Below are 22,724 nucleotides of genomic sequence, written 5' to 3' on the forward strand. Positions count from 1 at the left end.
CCCCTGTGCTTGGGAGCCCTGTGGGGATGGGAGAGAAGAGCCCATGAAAGGCTATACATGAGTTTTTCTGATGAGGCTAGTCACCAGCATCCATCCTGAGTCTTAACGCTTTCTGGGTTGTCTCCTTACTCAATGTTTTCTAGGATTCAAACGATTTTGCCATGGTTTAGAGGACACGAAAATGGCAAAAAAGGGGTTACCCCTAGAGATTTTACCACTTTTATGTCCCTCAAGTACCGTGGTAATAATTACAAGTATGTTTTATTTATGGGTTTTGAGGTGAGTTTTGCCCCAGAAAGAGAATTTCACTTGTCATTGATGAGATCACAAAATATTACCCATAAAATGAAAACATGTTGCTAATTTATCTCAAATCCAGGTAATATGAGATGGTAAAGCTCTACCAATTACTGAGTGATGAAATTCAATCTCCACATTTGAGAAATAAATGGAGTTATTTTATCAATTCCTGTAGTTTAAAAAATAATAGAATACATGTGGAAATATTTTCCAAATATTTAGTTGCTGTATAAGTGTAGATTTTTGTTAAGCAGCTGCAATTTGTCCTAATTTGTCATTGAACTTGAGGTCTTAGGGTACTTACTTCTGGTTACACACAATAATCACTTTGGGAGCTTTAAAAAATAATGATGTCAGGTTCCTACCTATACTAGTTCTGATTTATTGATCAGAATGCATTTTTTATCATTGAGCTCTACGTTTCTGGGAAGGCAGCAAAGTTCAACTAAAGAAAGTAAAAAAAAAGTTTTTTTTAAAGTTTTGTGTTTATTGGAACTAGAATAATTTGGGACTCTTAACGGTAGAGAGCAAAACAATTTGTGTGTAAGACAGACACTTTCCCTTCTCCCCTGTTTTGCATAGCCCTAAATCCTTTATCCTTGGTGGTCAGCCCATCCTTGGCCACTTCGTGTATCCTCTAAAATAATGTGTCTTATTGCTTCACCATGTTTCTATTTCTATGTTGTTGATTTCCAAATTACTACTTATTGTTTGTTTTTAGAGTCAACCTATGATTAATGCTGAGAAAATTTTTAGCTGATGGTAATTATATGTAGATGCCCAAGAGGTTTCTTGGAAGGAATCTTGGTATTCCTTCCAAGTCAAAATGGCAGTTTAAAGCTGGTCTGGAGAAGCAACTCCTGTCATGGGGTGTTGCATCATCTTGTGATGAGTTTTCTTCATTTCTCCTTTATATCCAATAAGAAAAAGCAGAGGAAAACATAATTTATAAGAGAAGATAGTATTCTTCTTCTGATAACTTGTTTGCCAGAAGTAATTTGGTTGGCTCTGTTGAGTAATTATCAAGTGGTAAGTGTAAGCCCCTGGAAAATCACTTGCCTCACACTGGCTAAAATTTCCCAAGTTCTAAACAAGATTGATCAATAGACGAAATGATCTTAAAACAACTCTAATCCTTAGTTTTTATGATTTCAACTTATGGGTGAGTAAAAAAAAGTTCTATGTGATTGAAGAAGATATCTATTTGTATATCTGTCTATTTATCTATGTTTTAAATCTGAAGAATTTCACAACATGGTCATAACGAATAGTTAAAAGTTAGCAAGTGGACTTGTATTTCCATACATGAAGGAAGGACTTCTACTTTGTGTTTCACCATAAACAATTAGAAAACCAGACAAGGGATATGAAAGCATATTTTCCAGATAGCTGACAACAGGGAGCACTAAATTGATTCCTGAAAGGAGGGAAATAAACAGCATGAGCCAATGATTGTACCAGCTTATCTCCTGTAGGAATTTTCCATTCTATTCTCCAGGTGGGGAAAATTCAGAAAGGATAAATATTGTATTTTAAAAATATTTCTTTCTTCCTTTCTTTCTTTCTTTCTTTCTTTCTTTCTTTCTTTCTTTCTTTCTTTAGTAATAGTGAGATAGTAAGACATTGAATGTGGGGGGGGGGCAAAGGGAGAGGGAGAATCTCCATCAGGCTCCATGCTCAGCACAGAGTCTGATGTGGGGCTTGATCTCACAACTGTGAGATCATGACCTGAGTCAAAATTAAGAGTTGGACGCTTAACCAACTGAGCCACCAGAGTGCCCAAATATTGTAAAATCTAGGACAAAAACTAAATAATAAAAAAAGAGCTATAGCTAACAAGCCAGTAGTGGAGATAAAATCAAATCATCAACAAAACTTCAATTATTCCAAAAGAAGGCAAGAAGAAAAACAAATGGAATAAATGACAACTGAAAGAAGTAGAAAACGTATAGCAAGGATGAAAGATTTAAACTCCACCTAGTGAGGGGCGCCTGGGTGGCTCAGTCGGTTGAACATCCGACTTTGGCTCAGGTCATGATCTCATGGTTCGTGAGTTTGAGCCTCGCATTGGGCTCTGTGCTGACAGCTCAGAGTCTGAAGCCTGCTTCAGCTTCTGTGTCTTGCTCTCTCTGTGCCCCTCCCCTGCTCATGCTCTGTCTCTCTCTGTCTCAAAAATAAATAAAACATAAGAAAAAAAACTCAAGCTAGTGATTGATAATTGAATTAAATGTTAATGGTTTAAATATACCAATTAAAGTGCAGAGATTGTCAGATTGGATAAAGGGCATTACTCAATTGTATGCTTTCCCAAGAAATCCACTTAAAATATAAAGACAAAAACAGCTAAAACTAGAAGGATGGGAAAAGATGTACTGTGAAAACATCGATCAAAAGGAAGTTGGAGTGACTATATCAGCATTAAGCAAAGTAGACTTCAAAGGAAGGATTGTTACTAAAAATAAGGAGGAACATTTCACAATGTTAAAGGAATCAATTCATAATAATCCTAAATAAATTCGTGTATTAATAGTTTCAAAATACATGAACCAAAACTGACAGAACTGAAAGGAAAAATAGACAAGTCCACTGTTAGTTGGAGACTGCAATATTCCTCTTTCATTAATTGATAAAAGTAGTAGAAAAATTAATAAGGACATAGGAAATATCCACAAATTGACATTTTTAGAACACTCCACCAAGAAGTCGCAGAATATCTAATCTTTTAGGTGCATATTTTGAGATCAAAACTATTCTGGGGAATAAAACAAACCATCATACCTTTAAAAGGTTGAAATCACAATGAGTATGTACCCTTCACCACAACAAATACAAACTATAAATAATCTACAGTAAGATATCTGGAAAATCTTTGAATATTCAAAAATTAAAAAGCCCACTTCTAAATAACACACAGGCCAAAAAGAAGTCACACACTAAGTTACATGTGAACTGAATGAACATGAAGACACAGTAATCAAAAATTTTAAATTCTGCCAAAAAAAATGTTAATAAGGAAACTTGGCATTAAATGATTATTTTAGAACAAAAGGGAATTCTAACATCAGTAATCTATGCTCCCACCTTAATAAACTACTAAAATGATTCAGAATGAAGAAAATCATGTAGATAAGCATGGAATTCAATGAAATAAGGAAACAGATAAACAGGAAAAAGAAATCAGTGAAACTAAAGCTGGTCTTTGAAAATAGGCAAGAGACAGAGAGATGGAATCACACAGCCTATAAAGGAGCAGAAATGAGATGAGGATACTATTATTGGACTCTCAGTGAAAATACTAGAAGATAAGATAGTACTGTCTCTAAGATAGAGGGGACCAGACACAGGAGAGAAGCAAAGGAAACTCTAGGTTGACAGCCATATGTCAGGTCTGGGGAGTGAGTCCAGAAAGGACAGAGGATAAAGGCCTCCAGGGGAGAAATGAAATTGGTAGACTGTCTCAAATATTTGGACATTTGGAAAATTATATTAAGGAGTACTTGACAGATACTATGGAGCATCTGAAAATATACATTTTTTTAAATGTTTATTTTTTATTTTTTTTTCAATATATGAAATTTATTGTCAACTTGGTTTCCATACAACACCCAGTGCTCATCCCAAAAGGTGCCCTCCTCAATACCCATCACTCACCCTCCCCTCCCTCCCACCCCCCATCAACCCTCAGTTTGTTCTCAGTTTTTAACAGTCTCTTATGCTTTGGCTCTCTCCCACTCTAACCTCTTTTAAATGTTTATTTATTTTTGAAGAGAGCAAGACAGAGCATGAGTGGGGGAGGGGCAGAGAGAGAGGGAGACACAGAAGCTGAAGCAGGCTCCAGCCCCTGAGCTGTCAGCACACAGCCCGACGTAGGGCTTGAACTCACGAACCTTGAGATCATGACCTGAGCTGAAGTCGGACACTTAACTGACTGAGCCACCCAGGTGCCCCTGGAGCATCTGAAAATACAAAGGAGAGATACCTAGAATTGGTCAATGATTACAATTCCGGGAAAAATTACAAGTAGTACAAATAAAGGAACAATGAAAAGTACAATATTTGGTTCTGCAGTGATGGTTCATTCTGCATGATAATAAAGTCTGCACTGCCAGAGTTCTAATACTGTTGACATTAAGCACTGAGAATAAATAACTGTATTATAACTGGGAGAATATGGAAAGGAATTGGGGTGGGGGAGTGTAAGACAAATCTGCATCTAAATAGAAGTTATGCATTCAACAAATACTTATCAATAACTATTGAGTTAGGTCCTATTATAGACTATTAATAATGTCTAAAATATCATGAAATCCTCAAAGAGCACTGCAAGCATAATAAACAAACACACAGGTAAATACCCAAGGAAACAGATACAAGATTTGAAAACTGTTTCCTCTGGACAGCAGAGCTGGGCTCAGGGATGCTTGGGGCAATGAGTGTTAGTTTTTATTATTAACCTTTGAGTAGCTTTTGAATTTTAAACTATATGCGTGCATTATTTTTAAAGATAAAAACTGATTAAAGTACTGTGTTCTCTTACATATTTTTTATTGGTGGTCTTAATACAGATCATATTTTTATGTCAAGAAGCACAACTGTGTTCATATATATATTATTTTGAGAGAAAGAGAAAGCGTGAATGGTGGAGAGGGGTAGAGAGGGAGAGAAAGAGAGAGAGCATGTTGCAGGGGGCGGGGGAAGAGAGATGGGGGAGAGAGAGAGAGAGAGAGAGAGGGAAAGAGATAGAGAATCTCAAGCAGGCTCCATGCTCTGCACAGAGCCTGAGGCGGGGCTCAACGTGGGGCTCCATCCCACGACCCTGGGGTCATGACCAGAGCCCGAAATCAAGAGTCTTACGCTCAACAGACTGAGACACCCAGGTGCCCTGAATGTTAAAATGTTATATTTGACATTTCATGTGGTAGTTAAAGGTGTAGACTCAGAAGCCAGACAGGACTGGGTTAAATACCAACTCTGACTTTGACCATGTGATCTTAAGCAAGTTATGTAACCGTGTTACTTGTAAGCATTCTTGTCTGTAGACTGGGAATAATAATAATATATGCCTCACAGTTCACAGTCCCTAGCATTGTAGCATTGCCTACAATAGGTGGTTAATATCTCTTAGTATTCATTAAAGCATCAGATTATAATATCAAACCATGGCCCTATTGTCTTCATAAAGATGAAATACACAAATAATGAAGGTGCTATCCAAGAGGCATGACCCAGAATGTATCTAGGGTATGATATTTATAGACATTTTATCTCTGACATGCATTTCTAAGCTGAAAAAAAATTATATCCTTGCTAATTTAATTTCCTCCTCAAATAGTTACTGACATTTTTGTAAACCTTTTATTGTGTACACATTTCTTTCAGAGACTAGTCTCAGATACTATTCCTAAAAATCCTTAGGAGGATTGGGAATGTATTTAGAACAGGAATTATTATTCCCACTTTAGTAATAGGGAACTGAAGGGCTGAGATTTTAAGACTTCCTCAAAGTTCACAGAACTTACTAGTGGCGACTTGAAATTAAAAATGCATTCTGCTCTCTCTAAATCTGTGCTTTTCCTTCTCCTCTGCTTTGTCGTCTTATAGGTCTGTGAAGCTATGGCTCTAGGCAATATTTTGGCCTCACAGTATTGGGGTTCAGTCTTCATTTCTTAATATGAGGAGAACACAGGAAAAGAAAAGAGGGATGCTACATTACATTATCTGTTCGCCAGGACAGGGGTCCGCAAGTTCAGCCAGATCCAGCCCACTGACTGTATTTGTTGGAAAGTTTCATTGGAACAAAGCCACACCCATTCCTCTATGCCTTGTTGATGCTGTCTTCCTGTTCAAGTGGCACAGCAGAGCAGTGGCAACAGAGATCCTATGCACTGCACAGCCTAATATCTATACTATCTGGTCCTTTCTGGAAACGTTTGCCAATCCCTCCTCTAGGAAACTGATACTCAAGAAGTTGCACAATTTACCCAAGGTTATACAATGGTAGAAAGTAGAACTGGCCTAGAACCCAGGATTTGTGACCATCTGTCTGTTGTCCTCCACCATGCCATGCTGTCTTTCTGTGGCACTTCACTTTACTTTTATATTTAAGTAAACTTAATTTAATACATTAAGGCCAAGAAGGGATATTATTGCTATATTACCAGAATCTCTTTTTAAATTACAAAATATATTTGCATTGTAAGAAAGTAAACATACAGACAGGCAAAAATAATTATATTCCAACTACCAAGAATCTAAAATTGTAATGTGTATTCTACCAGATCTTTTTTATGCATGTATGCATTTATATACATAGGTATAAATATACATGCATTTTTAAACTCAAAGTTAGCATACCATACATTTTTTAAAAGATCTAATTGGCTTTATTAAATGATTCATGAATCAGGTAGCATCCCTTCTAGCAAGTAGAGTATATGTTGTTTTATAACCTGTTTTCTCATAGAACATTAAAAGACTTTAACTCACTTGATCAGCAATAGTAATAATATTGTGCTTGTTGTGATATTGAAGATAAGGAAGTCTGCATTATCATAAACCTTATATTTTAAATTACTGGCAGTGAGGTAACTTTTTCATCACTAATAACAGCAAGAATTTTGAACTGTGTTTTAATTTTTTAAAAAGAGATAAATTTCACTTAGATAATGACAACAGATTTAAAAGCTATCTAACATATCCCCATCCATCGCATATGACTCTCCTAAAATGATAAGAAACAGAAAATCCACTTTAAATATATCAATACCAGGAATCAAAGTTGGGTATAAAACAGAATGTTGCTATGAGGCAGTGTTTGTTTTTGCCTCTTGATGAGAACACCTTTCCAATTATATAGAAAACTGTGGGCAACAAAAATCTAAGTTTTATTCCTGTTATCTTCTAGCTAACATATACATGATCCACAAATTTCTTGATGTTAAAATCTTACCAGTAGTTTTATCAGGTGACCAGTTTTATCAGAAGCGCAGACTTGTTGCTAATGACAACACTGAGAATTACCTAGACAACTCTATTTCCTTTACAAGTGGGGAAAAAGCACTTTGAGAAGGGGGATATATGATTGGAAATAGTATATATATATAAAAAGCTCTGCATTACAAATGCAAATTAATGGAAGATATTTTGTTCACATCTTACATAATTGCTTTAAAATTATAATTGAATGCCTTGGGGTGCCTGGGTGGCTGAGTCGGTTAAGTGTCTGACTTCGGCTCAGGTCATGATCTCACAGTTTGTGAGTATGAGCTCCACATCGGGCTTGGTTCTGACAGCTCAGAGCGTGGAGCCTGCTTTGGATTATGTGTCTCATTCTCTCTCTGCCCTCCCTCACTTGTGTTCTGTCTCTGTCTCTCAGAAATAAATACATGTAAAAAAAAATTAAAAAAAAATTGAATACCTGGCTTGATGAAAACTGCAACACTGTTGGGTGGAAATCTTAGGTGGTACTTTGTTTTCAGCAATTAAGAAGTATCAGGAAACAGAAAGGCACCAGATTTACATCTATTTCCAGTCAAAGGGGCCAACATATTCATAAAAATGGGTCACTGAGTTGGGGAGTGTTGGGTTTATTTTTATATAGGCAGAACCTCTCCTGGGATATGGCCGCTCCAGAGACTTGGTGCTCATTGAAGGCAATTAGTCTTTGGGTTTACGCTTTGTACTATGAATGACATCTCCCACGTGTGTTAATTTTTTTTCTGTTGAGGGACTTATCCTGCAGCCTGGGAAACTTGGTGCCAACTGTCAGCACTGGAACATTTTTAGTTTCATCATCATCATCATCGTTATTACCATGACCACACTGATCATTACCATCAATATTATCCTCATCTTCACTAACATCATCACTTTTGTCCCTGTCACCACCAACATGGTCAGTATTTATCACTAGTTTTTTGTCGTTGTGTACCATGAGCTATATTTACATTTTTATTATAAAAAGGCTTTATTTCACATCTTTCTACACTGAACATTTCTCCAAAACCAAATTCACTGAATATGCTAAAAAAGAAACCTCTTTAATTTTAGTTAACTTTTTTTTATAAATTGAAACAGAAGGTTTCATTTTTTAAAAATAATTAACCTTATTTTGATTATTATATTTTATTTTTTCCCCAAATTTACTAAAGTATGATTGACAAGTGATTATACATATTTATGTTGTACAATATATTTTAGGTGTACAATATAAGTTGATATATGTTTATATTGTGAAATGATCACTACAATCAAGCTGATTCACATATCCATTACCTCACATAGTTACCACTTTTGTTTTAGTGGTGATAACAGTTAAGATTTATTCTCTTAGGGGCGCCTGGGTGGCTCAGTCGGTTAAGCGGCCGACTTCGGCTCAGGTCATGATCTTGCAGTCCGTGAGTTCGAGCCCCGCGTTGGGCCCTGTGCTGACAGCTCAGAGCCTGGAGCCTGTTTCAGATTCTGTGTCTCCCTCTCTCTGAACCTCCCCCATTCATGCTCTGTCTCTCTCTGTCTCAAAAATAAATAAACGTTTAAAAAAAAAAAATTAAAAAAAAAAAAAAAAAAAAAAAAAGATTTATTCTCTTAGTGGATTTCACATATACAATATATTATTATTAACAATAGCCACCATGCTGTACATTAGATCCCCAGAACTTATTCATCTTATAATTGGCTCTTTGACCAATGTCTCCTCATTTCCCTCACCCCTCAGCTCCTGGAAACCACTATTCTTAGATGTACAAGCAAATAAATATTAAATGCTACTGATGTCTGTCCAATATTTTGGTTATTTAGAGCTTTTTGTCTACCAGATTTCTTAGGAAGAGCTCATGGCAACAAGATCCCTAAGTTTTTATCAGTTAATGGCAATGTGTCTACAGCTTTTATATTTGAAGTTAGTTTGGCTATACATTAAACCATCCATGGTTCACATTTTAATTTTTTGAATATCTGAAATCTATTACTCTATTTTCTTCTTCTGTAAAGCAATGTTTGACGACAGTATGATTTCTTTTTCCTTTATGAGTTAGTTGGGTCATTTTTTTTTAACTGGGTGCCCAAAAGCCCAAAAGTGTCATTTATTAAGACAGGGAATATAGGAAGAGAAAGTTTTTGAGGAAAGGTAGTGATATAACTTTTGAATGTGTTGAATTTTTGGTGTCTGTTGGGTGTTCAGATATGAATAGAAATACAAATTTGGAAGTCAACAGCAGAGGGTGATTTCAGTCATGGGAGTGGACAAGGTCTTTTGGAGAGCATAAATAGAATGCCAAGAGGAGATTGAGGATAGAACTGTGTGGAATATCAGTATTTAGCTCTTGAAGGAAAACTGAGAAGTGGCCAGAAGTTGAAGGAAAATTAGACAGGTGATGTGTTTCAAAAGGGAAGTGTGATATAATAGAAAATATATATACTGCTCTCTGCCCCCAGTTCCTGGCACAGAACTCCTGACACCCTTGTAATTTCCTCTGTGATAGGAGTGTCCTTTGTCCCAATGAGGTATCTCTGGGTGGGCTCCTGAATAGTTCCTGGATGTGGGCTGGTCACTGGAAACACTAAGCTATGATTAGAAACTTGGAATCTTCAGCCCTGTCCTCCATTCTCTTGAGAAGGGAAAAGGGCTGAAAATGGATATAATGATCAAACATGTGATGGAACCTCCAGAAAGTCCCCCCCAAAGTACAGGGTTTGGAGAGCTTTTAGGGTAGTAAACATGAGGTAGTAAAAGAGCGCTGTGCCTGAACAGGGCATGGAAGCTTGGGGGCCCTTCCCACACACCTTGCCCTGAATCTCTTCCATCTGGATGTTCATCTGTATCCTTTAATAAACAGGTAAACTAAGTCAGTGTTTCCCTGAGCTCTGTGAGCCACTGTGGCAAATTAATCAAAGAGGATCTTTGGATCCTCTGATCTATAGTCAGTTGCTCAGAAGTATAGGTGATAACCTGGGCTTGTGACTGGCATCTGAAGAATGTGTGTTGGGGGGGGTGGGGGCAGGGTCTGGAGCACTTCTTGTGGGACAGAGCCGTTAACCTGTGGGATTTGACACTATCTCCCGGTAGATAGTGTCAGAATTGAGTTAAAATTGTGGGGCACCCGGCTGGTGTTGTGGAGACTTGCCTGTTCTTATGGGGAAACCACCACCACCCCCCACACACATTTGGTGACCAGAAATGTCAGAAGTGAAGTGTTCTGTGTGAATAGTAAAGGAGACTCATAGGAGAAAAACACACAGTAGGGAAGAACTGGGTTTTTCCCTGCATGGGGAGGAAAACACTGAGTTTTTCCATTACAGAAAGGAAAATGAATATTTCAAGACATTAGCTGCCATTGTGCTAAGTAAAATAAGATTCAAAAAGCATTCACTGAATTTAACAACATTTGGTTTCATCTATTCCTTTTATAGAGGAGACATTTCCAGGAAAAGACAATTTAGTGACTTGTCCAAGAGTATATGACCAGAGCCAGATCTTTAGACTTCTAAGCTTAGCTAGGGCTTTCTCCCAGGATACCACATTGCCTCTTGATTTCACCTAGCTAGCAGAATGAAATTCCTGAAAGAAAAGTTTGTAAAATATTGGGGCACATCACTGAGTGAGTATGTGGCTTTCCTTTACAGAGAGGTCTTTAGAAATTGCAGACAGTCTTGGGGTGCCTGGGTGGCTCAGTAAGTGGGGCATCCGACTCTTGATTTTGGCTCAGGTCATGACAGGTTGTGGGCTCGAGCCCCATGTAAGCCTGCTTAGGAATCTGTCTCTCTCTCCCTCATCCCCTCTCCCCAACTCCAGCGCTGTCTCTCTCTCTCTCTCTCTCTCTCTCTCTCTCTCTCTCTCTCAAATGAAAACAAAAATGCAGACAGTCTTGTTAATGTTGCAAGATTACAGAGGAGTCCATGCAACAAGAGAACTTTGGTATATATATATTTTAAATGTTTATTTTTGAGAAGGGGGTGCAGAGAGAGGAGGACAGAGGATCTGAAGCAGGCTCTGCACTGACAAAACCATGAGATCATGACCTGAGCTGAAGTCAGATGCTTAACCGACTGAGCCAACCCAGTGCCCCAAGAACTTTGGTATATTACTTACTTTACATTGCTTGATTTCTTTGCACATGTAAGACATTTAATTTAATGTAACTTAATAAGTATTAGTAAATTAGGAAGGCTCTGTTACCTTAGAATAATCTCTCTGTTTCTACCCATCAAATTACATTTCTCCTTTCCACAAAATTACACTTGAAGGTTATTTTGGATTTATCCTTATTAACTCTGCCTATATTGTACTTTCTAGCACGTTGATTTCTTTTGTACCCTTTACACTCCTTGTAAATGATAGATTTTACAGTATTTGTGTATTATTTAACACAACTTTATTAAGTAGCACAACATTTCCTGGATTTAAGCCCCTTAAGAAAAAGAACTCTGTTTTGGAGAGTTTTAAGTTGCTTGGTACCTCTCAGACTAGTCTTTCTAGCAACTTCGGCCACTTAGCAAACTTTCCTTTACCAGCTTCTGCAGGAAAGGGGGAAGTTTCTTCTATAAACACCATGGCCTTGACAGGCAGAAATCTTCTGGCATTGTTGTGTAGACAGCATTATCAACATATTAAAGGCTTCAAGCTTATTTTTAGTAAACCTAACTATGTGTGGCTTAAATGACTTTTTTTTTGGTAGGGATAAAATGTCTGCTTATCAGAATCTCTGACCAATTATTTCAGATAGTAAAAAACTATCCCTGAAATTATGGGTTTGCCATTTGGATTTTCATTGCACTATCTTAACATGCAAGCCCATTACATTCGGCAAGTTTTTGAAAAGCATCTATAATGTATTCATCACTCTGATAGATCATGAGTGTGTTAGTATACCCAAAAGCTATAGGATTAAGGATTTTCCTTGAAGAAGCTTTTAATCTAGTTGGGGTTTTGGGAATAGAATCTTGAAATAATGAATAGTGTAAGGCCGTATTAGACTAAGCACAGAGTAACATGGAAAAATAATGAATAGACTTGTAAGACAATGACTTAATTCGAGATTGTTTCTCACTTCTTTTTTCCTTGCACCCTTGGTAACATTATTTACCCCTTACTCTTAAAATTTTCTCTACCTTGACCTCTGTGACATTTTATAAAGGCAACTAATGTTTACTAAATGAATATTCATGGAAGTATAATTCAATCTTCACAAATATCTACAAGTTTGGTATATCATTATGATTTTTAGATCAAGACACTGAATATTAATTAGGTTAGGTAAGTACTCAAGTTCATCCAGGAAATAAGGAATACACTTGGGGTTTAATTCTAGGTTTGTTTTCTCCAGTTCTTGCTCTTAATTACTATGCTTGCTGTTTTTTTGACATTTCTGTTGGTCAGTGTCCTTCTCCCCTTATTTATTGGCATTTTCACCAGGTTCACACTTTGCCCTTAACTATTCTGTCTTTAAACAGTACTCCCTGAAGCAGTGTTCCTATGTTTCCTCTATTCAATTTTTATCTTGATCTCTTATGTTAAATCTCTGATTTTCAATTTTCTTCTTCTTTCTGGTCGTTGTTTGGAAGTCCTGCCAGCATTTGATGATCTTGTCTAAAATCCAGCTCTTTACTCTTCCACCTCATTTTCCCATTTCTATCATGCGCGGGGATTGGAAATTTAACCACATTTGATGTGTGCCTCTTCTCTGTTGTTCTTTCTCAAACCATTGAGATGTGAAATCCTGTTTGGTACTTCACCATAATATCATAATATGTGGCACTGTTTATCTTTTGCTGTTTATACAGCTTATGTAAAAGTTTTAAAGTTGATTCCCTGCCTCTGGTTTCTTTCTGTTCTAGCCCATTCTGAAATTACCTTCATCCAAGGATATAGTTATTACTATTACCGTAGTAAATAACAAATTTTATTTATGTAATGAAACTCTAAAAATAATATACATATGTATCATTTAAATAATAATAATAATAATAATAATAATAATAAGCAGCTTTTTGTATCTTCTTTGTGCCAGAAGGTACATCTTTTACTCATGAAAATAACACTTTGAGTTGTGGTTCTTTTCCTCATTTTAAGATTAAAAATTAGAAACTTAAGGAAGGTTGAATTTCCAAGCTCACACAGCTACTTGGATGCAGAACTATGATTTATGCTGAAGTCCACCAGATTCCAAAGTTTATGCTCTGAATACTTCTCATTTAACTGGGATATATTTCAGAGTGACAGAGAACATTGCTAATAATTTGGGGGGGTGGATAAGAGACATAAACTGGGACTGTCTTAGAGCAACCAGGACTTAGAATAACTTTATCAATTCTATTCTCTACTTTCTCACCGTTGGTTATACTCAGATAAGTAATGAAGAGGTTGAGAGAACATCTACTTTTGGAGGAAGGGACATATGCTTATGTAGTCGATGAGCTCAGAGATGACCACAGGACAGTCTCTTGAAATATCCAGAAAAAAAAATCCTATTGGGTACCCAGGAAAGGACCTTAACAGAGCATTGAAAAATAAAGACACAAATTTGAGAGCCATATATATGGTGGGATAGTGGAAGCCATGAAACAAATGAGTTCATCAAGAATTTAAGGAAGTAGGGGTTGCCTGGGTGGCTCAGTTGGTTAAGCGTCAGACTCTTGGTTTTGGCTCAGGTCATGATCTCACTATTTGTGAGTTTGAACCCCTTGTTGGGCTCTGTCCTGGCAGTGTGGAGCCTGCTTGGGATTCTCTCTCCCCCTCTCTCTGCCCCTCCTGCTCTTGTGCTGTCTCTGTTTCTCTCAAAATAAGTAAGTAAACTTAAAAAAAGAATTTAAGGAAGTAGGGGTGCCTGGGTGGCTCAGTCGGTTAAGTGTCCAGCTTTGGTTCAGGTCATGATTTCATGGTTGGTGAGTTTGAGCCCCGCGTTGGACTCTGTGCTGACAGTGCAGAGCCTGCTTGAGATTCTCTCTCTGCCTCTCTCTCTACCCCTCCTCTGATTGCTCTCTCTTTCTCTTTCAAAATAAATAAATAAACTTAAAAAATCAATTTAACAGTAACTATTAGACACATCATTACTGAAAGATGAATTTAATTCTGCTTTGTCAGAAGCTAATCAAAGCTACTTCATTCACGTGGGGTCCTCTCAGCTGCCACCTCTTCTCTCTGGACAGATTTGTGCTTCTTACCAAAGCTGGGAATCCTATGTTACATAGGGGTTGGTTTGGGACCATCCTTGTGCAACCTTGATGATCTACTAGAAACCTGAGAGCCAGTGCACATGCATGAGACATATATGCAAGGGTATTTTAATGTATGTAAATCTTCACATGCTCCATAATGTTGCATTTATAATGTATAGCGTAAATTAGAAACAAATATAAGAAGGAAGCCATTTCAGAGATTCAAGTTTCTGAAAGGCAAAAGTACTATACAAGTGGAAAAGGCAAACAGCTTTTTCGTTCTCTGCTGTACTGGAACAAAGTCATCAGGTAACATGGCTTTAGAAAAGCTCTGTTGAAGATACATTTGGAAATGAGGTTGCCATGGCAACTGTCTCTGAGGCAACAAAATCCCCCTAGAGCTTTCAGAGAACCCCTAACTTCTTTGAACTTGGTTCTCAAGAAGAGCTTAATTTCATTTCATTTTAATATGAACTGCTTTTCTCTGTTTGTAACTTTTGCGCAATGGGATTGAGAACAAGGACCGGGACTCACTGGAGTTACTCTGGGATGTGTTAATTCTAAGTGTAAATCAAAAGATGTGTGTGCACACACTCACAAACGTACACAGGCATGTGCACAGCAGTTTTAGTAGAACTTTCCTGGAGGAAGAGGAACTTCTGCCTTTGTATTTTGACTTCATAACTTCCCTAACAGGAATTTTGTCATTAACCCAGGCCCAAAAACCTATTTAATCCATTGGCACACTGAAGCTCAAACTTCCCCAGATCAAGATTTCTTTCTTGGGTATGAAATCTGTCTTCCTTATTATTATAAGGGCCCCTGGTAAGGGGTGTTGAGAGCAAGTTGACACACAAAACTTTATTAGTCTCTGTATGAGTGAAATCACTTCCCGAGAACTATTTTGACAATGTGTGCAGTAGTGGTAGTAGCCAGCAGTGGTGTCTGGAGACAAAATTGGGTGTTTTCAGTAACATACAGCAAGTACTTTGTGTTTGCTTAAGAAGCCCAGCAAGGTCCCTGACCGCTATGAAGTTTCGAGTTGGATAGATTAGAATTTGACTCAAGATTTTTGGAACCTACAAGCTGTGTGCATTCCTCACTTTTAAAGTGGATATTTATAGGTCTAATATACAAAGCTGTTGTGAGGAATAAAGAGGTAAAATTCTTTGTGCATTGCTTTGGATCCTTCATACGAGGGTAGTGGGTTGATATGGTGTTTGGTACACAGTAAGGGCTTAATACAGGGTTGCAATTAGCATTTTTCCATGATGCTTTGCTATAATTAATAGCTTAAAAAGATGTAATCACAATGAAAAAATGTAACCACAGGTCTTTAAAAGCCACATCAAGCATTAGCAAGGGGGGTAAACAAACATTTCTTCTTCCTTTGGGAAGTGGGTCTCTGGAGCAGTGATCCTGAGGGAGTCTCTGTAACTACGTCACTGAGATTAGTCTCTTGTTATCCATGGGCATTTGGAAAGGATGTTGTCTCATCCCCGGAATTTGGACAAGAGACTTGCAGCAAAGCCACAATCAAAGATCAAGTTCTTCAGGGCAGCAAGATAAATTAGAGGTTTCGCTCCTCAAAGTAGAGAAGCAGAAGCAGAGGGTCTGAGCTCTGAGTTGTCACTTGCTTTTCATCGGGGCCAGTTGAGTCTCGATGAAAGAGATGGATGAGAGCCAGTGGAGAACAGCACTGTGACTCCAAGCAGAGGAGGGTGAGTGCCTGCCTGTCCTGGTCTGTCCTCTAGCAGAGTGGGTAAAAGCTCAAACCCCAGGAGCCAGACCACCTGAGTTCACCTCCTGCTGTAACTTAGTAGCATCAGGACTTGTGCAAGTCACTTAGGTCCAGTGTCCTCATCTGTGAAATGGGGATACTCATAATGCCACACAACATTTGGAACAGTGCCAGTAAATGTTCCCATTCTTTTCTTCTCCATGTCAGCCCCTTAAGTTCCATGGTGTGTGGCTTCTCTCTCTTTGTCTCAGTGACTCTTCTTTTTCCCTTACAGACTCTCCTAGAGGAGAATGGCTGCAGATAATGCCTCCTTTGTGACAGAGTTTATCCTCGCAGGCTTAACAGATGAGCCAGAACTCCAGATGCCCCTCTTCTTCCTGTTTCTAGGTTTCTACATGGTCACTGTGGTGGGGAACCTGGGCCTGATAACCCTGACTGGGCTGAATTCTCACCTTCATATTCCCATGTACTTTTTCCTCTTCAACTTGTCCTTCATAGATTTTAGTTTCTCTACTGCCATCATCCCCAAAATGCTAATGAGTTTTGTCTCCAAGAAGAACATCATTTCCTATGCAGGGTGTATGACTCAGCTCTTTTTCTTTTGCTTTTTTGTCTTTTCTGAATCCTACATCCTGTCAGCGATGGCATATGACCGCTATGTCGCCATCTGTAAACCACTGCTGTACATGGTCACTGTGTCTTCTCAGGTGTGTTTACTCCTTTTGCTGGGTGTCTATGGGATGGGGGTTTTGGGAGCTGTGGCCCATACAGGAAATATATTATTTCTGACATTTCGTTCTGACAACCTTGTTAATCACTATATGTGTGACATCCTTCCCCTCCTTGAGCTCTCTTGCAACAGCTCTTACATAAATGTACTAATTGTCTTTATTGTTGTGACCATTGGCATTGGGGTGCCCATTGTTGCCATTTTTATATCTTATGGTTTCATTATTTCTAGTATTTTCCACATTAGCTCCACTGAAGGCAGGTCCAAGGCCTTCAGTACCTGCAGTTCTCACATAATTGCAGTTTCTCTTTTCTTTGGATCAGGAGCTTTTATGTACCTTAAGCCACCTTCTATTTTACCCCTTGACCAGGGGAAAGTGTCTTCCTTGTTCTACACCATTGTTGTGCCAATGTTCAACCCATTAATCTACAATCTGAGGAATAAGGATGTCAAAGTTGCCCTGAGGAAAACCGTGGGCAGAATAACCTTCTCTTGAAAAAAATATTAGAAATTTAGATAAGTGATCCAAGGATTTTTTTTATTGTAGTGTTTTTATTACTATTGTTGTTATTACTTTTTTCATTGAGGACTCCAAGCACCAGTGCTTTCTTTCTGTACTATATGGTAGAGGAAATTTTAATGTTTTTTCCCCAATGGATTGATTCTCCCTTACCCTAATCCCCCAATTTTTCCTTCTTTATTTTATGAAAAATAATTGCTGCAATTACAGAGTATTCAACACTGAGTGGGGCTTAGGAATCATTCGGTCTAGTGCCTTTTTATAATACATTGCACTTTGCAGAGTCAGAAATGTTTGTATGTTGCGCAAGAACATAAAACTATCTGGAACTGAAATCGTTGCTTGAATCCCGATCCAGTTTGTTTTTCCCTTTGCCATGTTTTCTTCCCTCATCCTTTTCTTGGAAGATTTCCTTTCTCATGTTGGTTGACCTAGCACATTTAAATTATGAATATATTCACAGTAATTTCATGCTACTTTTCACAGGATAATTTTAATATATCACATTTTGCAAGAGAGTAGGAGGTGAAAAATTTTGTTGAGTTGGTCTTGGCAAAATGACAAGATCAGTGTTTGATGAATTTTGCAGTGTGTAAGTGGAAAGTATGTTAGATTTCAGAGAGAGGCAAGTATGGTGACCAATGACTTGGTGGGTGGAGCCCTATGGACATAGTTTAGTGAATTAAAACTTCCAGAAGAGAGAAACTTATTTTTATGGGGTGTAAAGATGTGTGGTAGAGGAGTCATAAATTATTTCAAGACTAACAGAGAAAGAATTTGGAGTCTTATTTCAAGGGTTACCTTGGCTGTGGTCCAAAATAACTGGGTGCTGCACTATCCAAAATGGTAGTCACTAGTGGTATATGGTATTGAGCATTGAAACTGAGACATACTCTAAGTGTGTAATGTAAAGTACATGTAATTGTACAATGTAATTGTAAAGTACACACTGGATCTTTGAAGGAGTAATATGAAAAACTGTAAAATATCTCATTGCAACTTTTTATGTTGATTACATGTAGAAGTAACATTTTGGATATATTACATTAAATAAAATATATTATTAAAATGAATTTACCTGTTTAGCTTTTTTAAATGTGTCTACTAGAAGGCCAAGAATTACAAATGTGGCTTAAATTACATTTTTAGTAAATGACACTGGTCTGGAGGATGTAACAGAGCACCAGGTAGCTGTGCGGACACATTTAGCTATGAAGGCAGCACCAACCTGTTGCTTATTAGGAGAGGCAATGGCTATTGAATTTTCAGTCATTGTAGATAGCCATCATATTCTAATAATGGGGCACATGGGGAGGGGATGGTGATCTCAGGATAAGTTCATAAATCCACAGTATTATGTAATGAGAAATATAGCATTATATAAAAAATCAAAGGAACAATTTGTGTGTGTGTGTGTGCGTGCGTGTGTGTGTGTGTGTGTGTGTGTGTGTGCGTGTGTAAACTCACCATTAGTGGTAAGATTTCTTTGGGAAGTAATGAGAAGTGCCATGCTGGGGAAATATTTTTATTTATGAACTTTTCCTTAGGAAAGTTCTATTCCAGTGAGAAATAAGGGAAGTGTGGATAAATGTTTAGTTTTGCCTTTTGATTCTGGTCAGTGTTGCTGCAAAGAAAATAAGAAACACGTGGGGAGAATTATACTTTAGATGAGACTAAATAGATACCTGAATTCAGGGAACCTAGAATTTAGGCATGGGGTGGTGTATTAGGTATGTACTGGGTATGCGGCACAATGTAGGTAATGAAAGAAAACAGAAACCTTCCTTTAAAATTTTTTTGTAGTCTAACTTTCATATAGCAAAGTATGCAGATCTTAAGTGTATAGCTCATTGAATTTTTGCATATGTATACGTAACCACAGACTAGATAATGATGTAAAACATTTCCATCCACGTTAGAAGGCTTCCTTTTGCTCCTTTCCAGTAAATATTACCTGCCCTCAAATCCCACCCCCCTACCCAGAGCTTATCCACTCTCCTGACTTTTATTATCATAGATTAGTTTTGCCTATGTTTGAACTTCACATAAACACATACTCTGTTGTTTCTGGCTTCTTTATCTCAGCATAATAATGACTGTGATACTCATCTATAGTGTTGCATATACAGATATATATACTTTTTATTGTTATGTGGTATTCCATTATGTGAATATACAACTATTTAGCCTGTTAATTGAACTGGTCAAGTTTCAGACCTATTGGTTTTGTTTTTTTTTAATTTAATTTATTTTTTAAATTTACATCTAAGTTAGTTAGCATATAGTGCAACAATGATTTCAGAAGTAGATTCCTTAATGCCCCTTACCCATTTAGCCCATTCCCTCTCCCACAACCGCTCTAGTAACCCTGTTTGTTCTCTATATTTAAGAATCTTTTATGTTGTGTCCCCCTCCCTGTTTTTATGTTATTTTTTCTTCCCTTCCCTTATGTTCATCTGTTTTGTCTCTTAAAGGCCTCATATGAATGAAGTCATATGATACTTGTCTTTCTCTGACTGACTAATTTCACTTAGCATAATACCCTTTAGTTCCATCTGCATAGTTGCAAATGGCAAGATTTCATTCTTTTTGATTGCTGAGTAATACTCCATTGTATATGTCTGTCTATCTATCTATGTATCTATCTATTTATCTATCTATCCCACATCTTCTTTATCCATTCATCCATCAATTTTAGCCCTATTGTTAATAAAGCTTCTACAAAAATTTTTAAACATGGATTTTTAAAGTTTATATATTTATTCTGAGAGAGAGAGAGAGAGCGCAGGGGAGGGGCAAGAGAGAGAGGGAAAGAGAGAATCTCAAGCAGGCTCCATGTTGTCAGCGTGGAGCCTGACACAGGGCTTGATCCCACTAACTGTGAGATCATGACCTGAGCTGAAATCAGGAGTCAGATGCTCAAGACTGAGTCACCCAGGCACCCCTGAACATGCATTTTGATTGAAGTATGCAAACATTTCTTTTGGATATACACTTAGATGTGGATTTTCTGGATAATAGAGTAGGTCTATATTTAGCTTTTATAAGTACTGCTAAAGTGTTTTAAAAAACATTTGAGTCAGTTGGCACTGCTGGCAACAATGTCTGAGAGTTCCAGTTGCTCCACATCCTTATTAACACTTAGTATTTGCATTTTACCCATTCTGGTGTGTGTAAGAAAATGCCTTTTAATTTTTATTTTCCTGATGTCAAGCACCTTTTAATACGTGTATTGGCTGCTTGGATATCTTAAAAAAAATTTTTTTAATGTTTATTTATTTTTGAGAGAGGGAGAGAGAGAGCGAGCATGAGCAGGGGAGGGGCAGAGAGAGAGAGAGAGAGAGGGAGACGCAGAATCTAAAGCAGGCTCCAGGCTCTGTGCTGACAGTGCAAAGCTCAATACAGGGCTTGAGACCATGAACCGTGAGATCATGACCTGAGCCGAAGTCAGATGCTTAATGGACTGAGCCACCCAGGCATCCCTGGATATCTTTTTCCATGAAGAAATTACCCATATCTTTTGGTCATCTGAAAACTAGTGTTGTTAGCTGCTTTCCTATTGACTTGAAGGAATTAAAATTCTACATTTAAATACTTATATGTGTAAGTGTATAAATGTATGTGTACTATGTATATGTGCATGCACGAGTATTATGTCAGTAATACATACATATATAATGCATACACACATCTGTATGTCAATCTATCTCTCTATATCTCTCGTCTCCAAAACTATGCCTTGCTTATTCTAAATGATATCTTTTGATAGTGGATTTTTTTTTTAATTTTAATGTTTATTTTTGAGAGAGACAGAGCATGAGTGGGGGAGGGGCAGAGAGAGAGGTAGACACAGAACCTGAAGCAGGTTCCAGGCTCTGAGCTGTCAGCACGGAGACCGACATGGGGCTCAAACCCACGAACCCCCCAAGATCATGACCTGAGCTGAAGTTGGACGCTTAACTGACTGAGCCACCCAGGTACCCCAATAGTGGATGTTCTTAATTTTGATGAAGTTTGATTTATCAGTTTTGCCTTTTATGGTTAGTTCTGTGTCCTGTTTAAGAGATAGTTTACTGCTCTTCTTGAGGTCAGAAGAAGAGTGATGTGAAAGGGTGTGAGTGAGAAAGAAGACATAATAGACCTGTGGCATCTTAGCCCTGTGAAGATTTTGGGTCTCCGGATCTTCTGGCTCCACTCCACAGAGACAGAATGTGAACTGGGTTTTAGGCTCTGAGCTGTCAGCACAGAGTCCAACACAGGGATGAACTCACAAACCCGTGAGATCATGACCTGAGGCGAAGTGGGACACTTAACTGACTGAGCCACTCAGGTGTCCTCCCCCACCAATTTTTTTATGTTTATTTTATTTTTGAGAGGGGGGAGGGGCAGAGAGAGCCAGAGACACAGAATCTGAAGCAGGCTCTAAGTTCTGAGCTGTCAACACAGAGCCCAACGTGGGATTCAAACTCAAGAGCCACCGGATCATTACCTGAGTCAAAGTCAGATGCTTCACCAACTAAGCCAACCAGGTGCCCCATGTTTTAACTTTTTAAGAAAGTGCCAGACTGTTTTCCAAAGTGGTTGTACCATTTTACACTTTCACCAGCAGTGTTTGAAATTTTCAGTCCTCCATATCCTCACTAACACTTGGCATGGTCCACTTTTTAACTGAAGACATTTTAGCAGGTGTATAGGGGTGTCTCATGGTAGTTTTAATGTTTATTTATTTATTTTTGAAAGAGAGAGAGGAAGAGAGAGAGGGAGACAGAGCATCCCAAGCAGGATCTGTGCCATCAGAGCAGAGCCTGACCTGGGGCACATAGTGGTTTTAATTTTCATCTCCCTAGTAACTAATGATGATGAGTATCTTTCTATGTTATCATTTGTCATCCATATATCTTTTTTGTGTGTCTGTGTGTGAAATGTCTATCCCACCTATTTGCCCATTTTAAAGTAGGCTGTTTATTTCTTGTTACTGAGATCTCAAGGGTCTTTATATATCCTGAATTCAAGTCCTTTACTAAATATGAGATTTTTAAATAGTCCATGGCTTATGTTTTCATTCTATTAACAGATATTAATGTTCATGAAGTCCACCTCATCATTTTTTTCTTTTGTGAACTGTAGCTTTGTTGTCGTATTCAAGAACTTGTTGCTTAAAAAAAGATCATAAGGACCGCCCCCCCCCTCCCCCCCCCTCCCCCCCCGCAGCCCAACTATCCCCCTGCCACTCTCCAGTGAAGGGTATCTGGGTGCAAACAAAATGACTGAGTAATACAGAT

General features: G+C 38.0%; 2 protein-coding genes across 2 annotated transcripts in view; one reads left to right on the top strand and one right to left on the bottom strand.

Moving 5' to 3' along the window:
- LOC125929598 (olfactory receptor 6M1-like) overlaps positions 1 to 8,233 on the bottom strand; it is a 40,540-nt gene extending 32,307 nt beyond the window's left edge. Inside the window, exon 1 of the mRNA XM_049640918.1 lies at positions 8,002 to 8,233. Coding sequence (XP_049496875.1) covers positions 8,002 to 8,233 — 232 coding nt within the window. The remainder of the gene's footprint in view (positions 1 to 8,001) is intronic.
- Positions 8,234 to 16,464: 8,231 nt separating this feature from the next.
- On the top strand, positions 16,465 to 17,418 carry LOC125928613 (olfactory receptor 8B12-like). The gene has a single exon (XM_049639351.1). The coding sequence runs from the start codon at positions 16,483 to 16,485 to the stop codon at positions 17,416 to 17,418; it is 936 nt and encodes a 311-aa protein (XP_049495308.1). The 5' UTR covers positions 16,465 to 16,482.
- Positions 17,419 to 22,724: the final 5,306 nt, after the last annotated feature.

Source organism: Panthera uncia, chromosome D1 (genome assembly GCF_023721935.1).
Source record: "Panthera uncia isolate 11264 chromosome D1, Puncia_PCG_1.0, whole genome shotgun sequence".
NCBI lineage: Eukaryota > Metazoa > Chordata > Mammalia > Carnivora > Felidae > Panthera > Panthera uncia.

Bases quoted from the DNA above. Each gene is read 5' to 3' on its own strand.
- LOC125928613 (XM_049639351.1), top strand. From the start codon at position 16,483: ATGGCTGCAGATAATGCCTCCTTTGTGACAGAGTTTATCCTCGCAGGC.